The 12,154-nt window shown below is 37.4% G+C and overlaps 1 protein-coding gene across 1 annotated transcript in view; it reads right to left on the reverse strand.

Annotated features, from left to right (window-relative positions):
• LCA5L (Leber congenital amaurosis 5-like) overlaps positions 1-11,572 on the reverse strand; it is a 16,106-nt gene extending 4,534 nt beyond the window's left edge. The window contains 6 exon segments of the mRNA XM_010000442.1: positions 3,827-3,920; positions 6,064-6,201; positions 7,722-8,237; positions 11,229-11,263; positions 11,266-11,364; positions 11,554-11,572. Of these exon segments, the coding sequence (XP_009998744.1) occupies positions 3,827-3,920; positions 6,064-6,201; positions 7,722-8,237; positions 11,229-11,263; positions 11,266-11,364; positions 11,554-11,572 (901 nt within the window).
• Positions 11,573-12,154: the final 582 nt, after the last annotated feature.

Here is a 12,154-nt window from a genome sequence, read left to right on the forward strand (position 1 = left end):
GAAGTTTATGAAATTGATGGCTTCATTCACGAAATCAGTTTTATTTATGTACATACATCTTTCTGATAACCTAAGCAAGCCTACCATCAGCTATTTCTCAGAAGTGTTAAAAAACGCAGCCCTAAATTTATTTTTTTCTTTCCTGCTGGATAAAACTTCTTGCAAATGCGAAATATAAAATAACAACTTGAAGATGTAGCTCTTTCTGATATAGGAAAATTCAAGTCAATAGTGAAAAGGAAAACAATTGTCAGTCATTCCAGTTCTAGATTTCTAAATCATCTGTTTCCATTAACTGGCAGAGAATGAAATCTTTATTGGCCAAAAATACCAGATGATCAGACAACTTTGCTTGGAACCTTTTCATTACAAAATATCAGGCCTTTGCTCAAAGAAAAGAAGAACTTAAATAGTAAACAGTGATCTAAGTACTGTAATTTAAATAACAATATTGAACAAGTCCATCTGTAAGTAAAATTTTTAAAAACACAGCTTGTTATGTAACGTAACTGGAACTGGAATTCAGAGCTTCATAAAAAAGTTTCTGACTTGGAATGAGAAGTAGAAATTTGTGTTTCTAACTTGGATTGCCATCCTTTTCCCTGAAGTTCACTTGTAATTAAGGCAAAGCAATGAATTTGAAAAGGAAATGAAGAGGAAAGAAATAAGCACTGACTACAATAAGACTTTGTACTGCTTCTGTGTTTTGAAGAATTCTGTGGGAATGTGTGATATTTCCATCGAAATTTTAAGTTTCAATTCCTCCTTCAGTTTAGGAGCAGGAATATCTAAGCAAGTATTTTAAAGAGGTGCTTGACCCAGGAAAGTAAAGGTTTAAATCATTATCCAAAATTAAGGATGTAAATTTGCTGTGCAGAAAACTCTCCTTTAGGATAGTGACAGAATGTTTATGTTACTGATAAGAGGCAAAATATTACTTCCAATGTGGGGAAAGTACTTGAAATGTTTTTAGTTTCTGTATAAAACACATTTATTATTAAGTTCTAGATCCTACATCTAAAGCATATGGCAATTAGAAATTTGTAAATGCTTCAAGAAAATTATCTTCTTCAACATTTTTGTCCTTGATTAATATAGTGAGCACACAGGCACCTTAACATGTCTTGGCTTGTACTGTTTGTACTTGTTCTTAGCTGTTGCTCCCTTAGTTCAAGGGGTGGGATCCACTTGTCTGAACACAGGCGCCCCCTGCTATTTGAGATGCCCTCAAGTATTCAAGGTATCCACATAAGGCTGGCCAATATTACACAGAAATGATGAGACACCCATGTCCTTCTGGAACAACAACTACAGGGCCAGGCAGAATGTGCTGGGACATCTCAAGTGGCACTGAATGTTTATAATGGACGCCGCCCTTCCTAATCTTTGAGAAGCCATGGAGAGCGGGAGACATCCCTGAGGACTGGAGTGAGGCTAATTCACCTCCATCTATAAGAAGGGTTCAAAGGAGGACCCAGGTAATTATAGACCCATTAGTCTTACTTCAGTCCCTGGGAAAGTCATGGAGCAAATCCTCCTGGGGACTGTCATAAGTCAGTTGAAGCACGTGACTGGAAAAAGCCAACATGGATTTACCAGAGGCAAATCGTGCTTGACAAACCTGATCACTTTTTATGACAAAGAAACCCACTCAGCTGATGCAAGGTGAGAGGTGGACATCGTCTACCTGGACTTTTCCAAGGCTTTTGATACTGTCCCCCACAGCCTCCTCCTGGAGAAACTGAGTCATTATGGCCTTGACAAGTGGTTTGTACAGTGGGTGGGGAACTGGCTGACACATCATACCCAGAGGGTGATATTAAATAGTTCCTTCTCCAACTGACAACCAGTCACAAGTGGGGTTTCCCAGGGGTTGATATTGGGTCAAATGCTGTTTAACATCTTCATAAGTGACCTGGATGTTGGGATCAAGAGCACCCAGATTAAGTTTTCTGACAACATGAAGATAAGTGGAGAGGCTGACACTCTGGGAGGCAAAGCCACCCTCCAGGATGACCTAGACAGGCTAGCAGGAACCTTATGAAGTTCAACAAGGAGAAGTGTAAGTCTTGCACCTGGCAGACTGGGATCCACCTGGCTGGAGAGCAGCCCTATGGAAAGGGGCCCAGGGGCTTTGGTGGATAACAGGCTCAACAGGAGTGAACAGTGTGCTGCAGGGGCAAAGAAAGCCAACAGGATGCTGGGCTGCATCAACAAGGGCATCACCAGCAAAGATAAAGAAGTCATCATCTCACTCTGCTTGGCGCTTGTCAGACCACACCTGGAGTACTGCCTTCAGTTCTGGTCCCTGCTCTACAAAAAGGATGTGGAGAGGCTGGAGAGGGTCCAGAGAAGGGCCACAAGGATCATTAGAGGACTGGAGGACCTGCCATATGAGGAGAGGCTGAGAGATCTGGGCTTGTTCAGCCTTTAGAAAAGAAGGCTTCAGGGAGACCTTAGTACCATGTTGCAGTACTTAAAGGGTGGCTACCAAGAAGATGAAGACTCCCTATTTACAAGGAGTCACGTGGAAAACACAAGGGGTAATGGGCACAAGTTGCTCTTGGGGAGATTTGATGGGACCCAAGAGGTAAATTTTTCACCATGAGGACAGTCAAACATTGGAATAGTCTCCCAAGGGAAGTGGTAGATTCCCCCACATTGGACAGTTTTAAGTCTCAGCTTTACAGGGTGCTGAGCCATCTCATGTAAACTATAGTATTACCTATAAAGTTTGGACCAGATGATCCTTGAGGCCCTTCCAACCTGGCAATCTATGATTCTATGATAATTAGACAGTTGAATCCCACACAAACTAGCTGCTCTTGGAATGTGTGACAGACAAGACTGCATATAATAGACTTTTCCCTCCAATATCTGTCTGAGCATCCATGTGACCGATATACTCTTTAGTAATGAGCTCTTTCTTCCTTGATAGAAATAACTTTCTATTGTTCTTTTCTATTATTCTACTATATAATTCTAAATGACATCAATTCTGTGGAGAGAATTGAGAGGATATACAATATCTGGGTATTACAATTTCTGGTTGCCCATTTAAATTCACTTGCACTAAAAATTAAAGAACTACTAAGGACAAACATTCTCTTCTCTCAGATAAACTGACAGTATGCTTACCAGACTGGCCTTTAAACTTCCTAAACTTTGGATCTGAAAACTCCTCTCCTTTCATCCCAACAAAAGGCAAGTTGCAGATGCTTCACTAATGGACATTTAAGCATCTCTGCTATTTGTACATTACAGGGTTTAAGGATTTCCGAGATAAGAAAACATCTTAATGATCCAAATAAATTATTTATTTTTGCTCATATAAAAGCACTTTGAAGGTCTGTAATAAAACTAGGATCTTGCTACAGAAGGGTTGTTTGTGAGGTGCTCTAAGTTACTGCCATGTTGTGGAAATTCTAGGTCTAGGGTAGGCATTCCTCCAGGTCAAGTCAAAGGGAAAAGCCTGAACAAAAATTTGTCTGAAAAAGCTTTGTGGACTGATAGATTCACTTTGGGAAAAAACAAAGAGGCAAACAGCTCCTGATGCAAATAAACACTTAAAATAACAGCACTACTTCAGTGTCACTGTTAGTATACTAAAACTGTGTATGCTAAATGGGTCATGTATTTGTATTCATAAAAGAAATTATCAAAAAAACCCAAGCACTTCTTTAACTTACATGTGACAGAATATTTTTAGCCCACATAAAGTACTCTATTGGCTTGTATTTTGTAATATATGTCCCAGCTATAAAACAATGTATATTTCACATGATTAAACAAAAAAAAAAGAAAAAAGAAATTAAAAGACACGTACTGTTTTCACAAGGTACTGCATAACTTCTGTCTTTTGGGATTTTAGGCATCCGATTTGCATAGATATTTTTTACAGAAAGTTGCCGATCCTTTTCCTAGGAAGAAATACACACTATTAAACTTCTAATATGCAATAAAAATTACTTTTTACTGACTTAATTTTCCCATCTTGGGAGAAAACTGTCAGTGGTTTTGTTTTGTGCCAGGCCATGTGCTGACTTTGTCATTTACATAAATAGGAATCTGTTATTTTCTTTGATGAGCCAAATAAAAATTTGCCCTTTTTAAGGCTCAGAACACATCTGTACATCTACATGATCTTTTTCATAACACAATGTTCAGAGGATGAAGTCTTCTCTAATGATTTTTTCATCTGTTATTCTGAGAGGGCTTTTTTTCAAACTATTTTTTTTATTTCCTTTTTTAAAAGTGTATTTACTTGGTGCCCTTGGTTACAGTGTGCTCACTTCTGGTTTGCAACCTATTGCTTGGGACATGACATAAACTTCAGAGGCATAATTTAAAAATTGATTTAGCAAGAGTCCTCTTTCCTTACTGAAATCTATCACAAGCACAGAAGAGAGATTTCAGTAACACTCTCACTATATCCGTTTTTAGCATGAAAATAGGAGCTGCGTTTACTTTGGACATACAGGTTGTCCTGAAACTGTGTCCAAATACCTTAAATGGTATGAATAAGCCTAGGTGCCCAAAACTACTAATGTGTAAGCATAAACTCTGTTCTGAAACAGAAATAAGGTTCATAAGCAGGTTGAGTCATCTTTGTGGAAAAACAATTCAATGTTTAGTGAATCTAAATGCAACATTGACAGAACTGGACCCACATAGAAAACTGTGTGGTAAACACATGAAATAGAAATTTTTTAGGTAAGTGTTAAGGTGAGAATTGTATTTTGGAATAATTTGCATTTTGGAACAGTTTACAGTAGTGTTCCTGGAACTACAATTATTCCCATCTCCCAGATTTGCACATAGAGGAGGAGATCAGACTCTGACAAGGGAATAGCAATGAAAGTGCTGTTTGGGGCACTTTGATATGGGGCCTGGGAAGAGCACTCTGCTTTTTCCCTTTCCCAACAGCTCACTGGGCTTTTGCAGCTGAGCAGCCTGCATTGGGAGGAAAAGTTTCTGCACCTGATACGTAGGTAAGAGGGACAAACAATGGCCCTGTACAGAAATGCAAATCCCCATGAATCCTCAGGAGTTGCCTCTTCTGCTCTTCACAATGTGTGAGAAAACTCCCCATAACATTTCACAGACATTTCATTCCATTTAGAAAGAGAAAGCTCCCTAGTGGGATCAAAGATGGATCGGTCACTTTACATAGAAATAAAGAAGTATATTTTAACTGTGTTAGAAACACAGTTTAAATTGTTAAAAAGCCACACGTGTTTTTGAGTTTTCTGGAATATGTACCGCTTTTCTTGTTTGCAACTCATATGACACACCTTTCATGGCAGTTTTGTTTCTATTTCTGTTTAGCATCAGTTTTAGGTTTTCCTATATGTTTGGTTTACAAGCATTACAGTAAGTGTTGAAGTGAAATATTTTTGTGCCAAAAACATTTGTCTAAAAACCAAGCTGGAATTCAAACAAATTATTTAAATATTTACCTAAGTCTTTTTGTTAAACACTAGTTTTGCAGATTGTAAGATTTGGCTTATTAACATTTGAAAGTGTTACTGCAAGAGAGGATCTTTAAAGTTAGCAGATTAATATATTGACCTAGATATATAAAAATGGTAACAAATTGGTGAGGATTATTTGTTCAAATTGTGATGCAATCATCCGTTTTGATTAGAGAATCACAGACGAGAATAATTCTGGTTGGAAAAGACCAAGTCCAACCATTAACCTAACTCTACCAAGTTCAGTGCTAAACCATACTCCTAAGCACTACATCTACTCGTATTTTAAACACCTCCGGGAATGGTGATGCAACCACCTATCTGGGCAGCCTGTTCCAGTGTTTGATAAAGATTTTAGTGAAGAAGTGTCTTCTAATACCCACTCTGAACATCCCCTGGTGCAGTTATCAAATGACTTTCAACTTTTCATAAATAAACCCTACAATTATTTCATCATTTGATATTTTGACTTCTTTTGGTAGACTGTAGACTCAGCCAGGAAACAAATATTCCACTAACAAATAATATAAAAGAGGCAAAAGGAATAGTTTTTCTTGTAGGAACAGAAACCTGTTTAAATCTTGAATACCTTAATTTTTTGCTGGAGAGCGTTAATTTCCATTCGCAAGTTCTTTGTAATCATCCCAGCTTTCACAGCTTTTTTGTTCTCATTTGCCAGCTGATGACTAAAGGTGCTATTGTTCAACCTCAGCTGCTTTTCTAGACTCTTAAAAAAATACAAGTTTTACCACATGGATGTACTCATTATGACTGTTGAAAAATTTCAGTTCTTTCTTACCAGGTTTAAGAAATAAGAATGTTAATATAATGAAAAATAAGCTTAATAATTATTTACTATTGCAAACAATGCATGAAATTATGCTGAAGTATCTAAAAAAATTCCTTTTAAAATGAGCAAAAACTGTTTAAAACCTAATTTACTAAAAAAAAAAAGTATATTTGGTATTCAAACACATACTATAACATTACCTTTCTGATGGATTAATGAATACAGTTGTCTTTGAGAAATGTTAAGACAATATTTCTGTTCACACTGAGATCTACTACCTGCAGCAGCATAAGGAGGCTTACTGTAAATGAGAATGAGGTGATTTATTGAGTACTTTATCAAGCACGTTATTATTCGAACCCAGTACCATGCACTGAAATTATAGTTACTAAAAGTGTAAGGTGGACACCCAACCCTGCATGCTTTTTATAGCTTCTCAATATGACTTCTGTAAATAGAAAGTTTTCAAGGGAGTCTGAATTCAGTGGTTTATATTTTCATTTTCTTTCATGTAATAAATGTACTTCAGACCTAGCTGTTCAGATGGTGAAACACCTCTAAGATTACCTGGCTTTTTATTTAGTTCTATGCCTAACACACCTCATTGAAATTAGAAATTAATTCCTGGAGGACAACGGAAATGTCACTCTTCTAGTTTTGTATTAAATTTAAAAAAATTGTATTTGTGTCTTTTTGTAAAAGGTTTGATTAAGAGTAAAGAACCATGAGACATTAAAAAAAGAGCTGAATTATCTCCTCTTGAACTCCCACCAGGCTTTTACTACAGATGCATAATAAACGAACAGTAGAACCAACCCTAAAATTTAGGACATCTGACTGCTGCTTAATTCAGCAGCAACCCTACAGCTGACTAGAGTGACTGAGAGTAACTAGTGAATAGGAGATGTAGGTATGTCCATACTGTCCACCAGCACCATGTAAAAATAACAGTGTTCACTAGTTCCAGATAAACCAGTTTCAGTTGTTCAAGGAAGCAGATCAACAGCAGCCTGGTGGTCTCCATGTGTGTGACTAATCCCGTGCTTTGCCAAGGTAAATTCGGATTTGGGCTATTGTGGTGAGATGGCCTAGGCAAGCCTGGATGCCCCATGCTGCTGGCAGGGAGCAGAGTGGACACTCTGCTGAAGATTGCTCTCCAGCAACGTGCTGCACTTCTAACCTACCAGGGTTAAGGCATATGACTTCATTCCTATAAGATTTTTACTGCAAACTTTATCTACTCATACATTTCTGATGCTGGAAGGGGATACTACTGCCAATTTTAGTACCTTAAACTTAGGACAGCACTGGAATTAAAAAAAAAGAAAAAAAGTCTGATTTTACAGGATTCTATCAGAATCATTAATGCAAAAAGTAAAAGCTAAAAACTTTCCACTGTCCTTTCACAGAAAACTCTCCTATTATTGTTCCACAATACAATTATATGGATATATTACCTGTATTCTTTTATCATTCACTTTCATTTTTTCTAAAAGGACTGATAATCTGTCATCAAGCTCCTCTCTCTCTGCAAGTGCTTTGTCTTCTGAAAGCATGTGCAAGGCCTGGCACTCTTCTTTAGCTTTCAGCAGCTCTGCTTCAACTTTTCTAAGCCTCCTGGATGTATTTCGCTCATCCTCCTGAGACATCCTCAGGAGCTTCCTTAAATCTGTCACCTCATTATAGTGACTTGTGAAAAGATCCAGCAAGTTACTTTCTGAATTTTCATATCTATCTATTGCTTTTGATTGTTGACACTGAAGCCGTTTCAAAATGTCGTTTTCTAAGCTTGATGCTTCTAATTTGTGTTGTAAATAAAATATTTCATTCTTCAGCTCTTTAATTTTGTGAAGTCTTGATGATGATATTCGCTGAGCCATTGCATTTTTTTTCTTGGAAATCATATTACTCTGCAGGCTTAAAACTGAAGAATTCTGATGTGGTACCTTGTCAGCTGGCAACTTTTTTTCCTCCTGCATTCAGACCAAAGTAAACTGGCATTGATATAGAGCAATCATTTGAGAAGCAAAATCTTATGTCTTTACAGCTCACATAAGCTCCTACACTGTTCATCCAAGCTACTTAACTGTGATATATCTAACAAAATACCCAAGACCTATAGTAAGACTCCAATGTTCAAGTATTTCACAGATTAATCAGTTAAGTATTTTATATCTCTCTGTGTGCATTTATGTGGCTGCACTGGGCCACAGCTAACTAGCTCTATAGCAGGTGTAGGTTCCTTGCTTTCATTTTCTGAAGCCATTTTCATTCAAAATAGCCATCATGCTCGCTTTCCATTAATAAAGGTATCTACACAGGTGGTGTCTTCTGAGGCAAACAGCAATAATACTCTATGAATAACTAATACAGAGTGTTTATGTTAACACGTTATTCCAGTATCAATGGAAATAAGTTTTATCTCTGTAAATCATGTAGCTCACTAATGTAGGCATGATCTTGGGGGGTGATGAACAAAATTCAACCCATCTAGAAAGATTCCCAAGAGGGAGGACCTACACCTTGAATGGGGGGCATGACAGAAAAAAACCCACAACATTGGAATCTACATGTCTGCAAGAACTCAAGAACCAAAGTGATCACAATAGCACACGGTTAAATTTCTCTGCAGGTAGGATTTCTAACCAGCTTTCTAGAGTTTTCAAGTTAGCTGTGAAAATAACTTCATTCTTACACCTTACATACTTTTTAGTATAGAACAGTTACACAGTTGTGTACATTGTTTCTATACAGCAATTAAAATATAATTATGGGCTAATATTCTAAGTATATTACTGCCATTTGCCTTTTTTTATGGCCAGGATTCTGTGTGAGTTACTCTCATTTTCCTTTCCTGAAACATAATTAGAATTTGAAAGTAGTCAAAACTGTAAATCTGAGTGTGTTCCACCTTTTCAGGCATATATTTAATCTCATTATAGCTCTCAAGACATTTCAGGCAGTGTTTTGCCAGAACTTTATTATAATAATTTACAAATCACGTAACATTTTATGGATAAAATAGGCCAAGGAACAAAACACCAAAAAACACCAGAGGAAAAGGACAGATCTTTTCAAGCCTTTCTGTTGAATCCAAGGGGGGTTCTGCACACAAAGTCTTTACAGGAGCAGGCCCCAACCAAAGCATCCCATTGCAGATGGGCAGCAACAACATATCAGGACTAGGAAAAGTAAAGCAGGACGCTGCCTAGGGCAGCACCACACCATGCCCTCATGGCTTCCATGACCTAAGCCAGAGTATTGGAAAGCTACCAGAAGAGTATCAGCTAGGAAGACAGAGCTGTGTGGGGCAGTTGCTTCAGCTGTAGCAGCAGCCACACCAGCTTTCTGGTTCCCCACAGCTCCAGCTCAGCTCCACTTCTCTCCTTGCCACAGCAGAGCCTGGAGCTGGCCCAGATACCCATGGGCCTTGTATGCAAAGCAGGAAATTAGAGGAATGTATACAGGGCGTCACTCATACAAGCTTGTCTGTCCTTTGTTTTTATTCCTGAAACACCTGATCTGCTCCACCTTTGTTCTGATGGCCCTGTTGGTAGAGGAGAGAAAGCAGGACCAGCTGGTAGGACCTTGCCCTCACAGAGCCACATGATGAGAACAGGTTATCGAATTCAATATGATGGCAAAGGGAAGGACAGAAAGACTCTGAGATGAGGGAATCAAAAGGAGGAGACATCCATGAAGTACAGTAATTTGTTTTATATATGTTTTAAATGGATTAAGAAGGACTATCATGGAAGTTTATGTAAACAGAGAAGAAATAAGAGCAGTTGGCTGAGGCCAGACACATTCGAGACCCGTAGTACCAAAAATTAACAGGTGCTGTGAAAAAACTCACCAGAGGTATAAAACAAAACAAATGGAAGGCATGCAAGCATCTCACTTGCGTGTTTTCTGTAACATGATTCCATTGCAGGAAGACCACAACATGACCACAAATGTCACACAAATATTTGCAAAATGAGAATGACCATTACATTACTATTTTATGTTTGTGGAATGGAATGAGATGATGTAAAAGAAATGAGAAAATGCCCTCCTGCAAAAGCTGACAAAAATCCTGTAAAATCTATACACATTCACATAGGGTGAAAATGTACAATTGTATTCTTGGGAAACTGACAATTTCAAGTAGCCATGAACAAGCAAAACCAACCACCTAAAATATCCAACATTACTAGTAGCCAATGATTCTTCTGCTAAGCAGATTTTAAAATGTGGTTCTTTCTGGTCTGCTAGTGTCATGTCAGTATAGCTTCTCGACAGCAGCATGTAACTTACATAGTAGAGGAGAAAATCAGTGGTTCCTCCCTCTTTTTGTTGGTTGATTTGTATCTTCTAGATTGGGTAGATGTAGATGAATTTTTGTAGCTCAGCAGAAAAGGATCATTAGTTTTATACTGATTTTTTGACATGGCATGGTGGGTTTTAAAAAAGTATGAGTCTAGATATGAAACATGCAGATATGAAAAGATTCTTCACTGTTAACATTTACGTAAAGGGGATGTATTTGTGCTGTGTGGTCATTCCATTGAAGCACTTAATTTTACATGATACACCACGTCAAAACTGACACTTTCATGTGGACATATAATTTTTGAGTAATGTTCCTCAGGAAAGGCTTTTTCAGACTCATCATATGATGCATGATTAAAAAACAGAAATTGCAGTATATGTGGGAGAGCCATTTACAAGTTCTCAGATTAAAACCGAGCTCCCACATCTCAGGTGATTATCCTGTCTCTTGGATTGCAGAGTATTGTGGGAGAATGCAGTAGGGAACCTCTCTCTCTCTTTCCTTCCCAGGGTTTCAAACATTATTTATAATTTTTCTTCACTGAAAAATTGTTTCCCCTGTCTTCCTAAATACTGAAAAATGCCAAAGAAAGGGAACAGCTATATTTCTCAAGATAACTACATTTTACTACTACCAGAAAACTAAGTACCTTTCTATCATCTTGGGGGTAGATACAGTGCCCTTTTTTCTTCTTTCCTTTGTTTTTTCCTCTTCTGGTGTTTTCTTGTCTTCAGTGCCTGGTAATTCTAAACATTTGCTGCTTGTCGCTGTTTCACAGCAAGTCACTGACAAAGATCTCAGAATAGTTAGTGTGAGAATTTTCACTTCTGTATTCTCTACTGCATTGTCTACAATCACTACCTCTGCTACAGCTGCTGCTTCTCATACTTCTGTGCTTTGGGAAATCCTTAATTTCCTTGCTTTTTGTGCCATGTTCTACAAAGACTTAGTCACTGAAATATGGAGCAACTAACCATCTGAGTTTGCCACCATGTTATGATAGAAGACTTAAAAGCTGAGCTCCAGAACTATCAGGAATCAGAATGTTACTGAGTTGTTTACAGCTAACATAAACAAGACTAAAGAGTGTTCAGATGTATTAAATGTTGCTAAGAAACACTTTGTTATCTTCAAAAAAACAAACAACAATACTCTTTAACCCATTAAAATAATTGTGTGGTCTGTAATAAGGGGTTAAATTTGTTTCCAGTATGAACTGCAATACGAAATATACTAGTTTTTATCTCAGAATTTACAATGATACTAGCATGTGTTTTCTAAAGATTTACAAGGCACTACCATTTAAATATAAAGAAATACCATAGTTTGTTTCCTATAATGTATACTTTTTCTCCACAATTTAAGTAATTTAAAAGAAGTTTAATTGTATTTATGCTCAATACTTACAAAGTGCTTTATGATACTAAAAAAACGTGTTCACGTCTCTAGAAACTGGATATTTCTGTGTTTTTATAGTATTTTTAGCTCTCCATTAATGTAATAAAAATATTATTTTGTAATAATTTTCAATAATTAGATCACAAATCAGATCACAGAATTAACTTACATATTAAA

The sequence above is a fragment of the Chaetura pelagica genome, unplaced genomic scaffold, assembly GCF_000747805.2.
Source record: "Chaetura pelagica isolate M959 unplaced genomic scaffold, ChaPel_1.0 scaffold244, whole genome shotgun sequence".
NCBI classification, from domain to species: Eukaryota; Metazoa; Chordata; class Aves; order Apodiformes; family Apodidae; genus Chaetura; species Chaetura pelagica.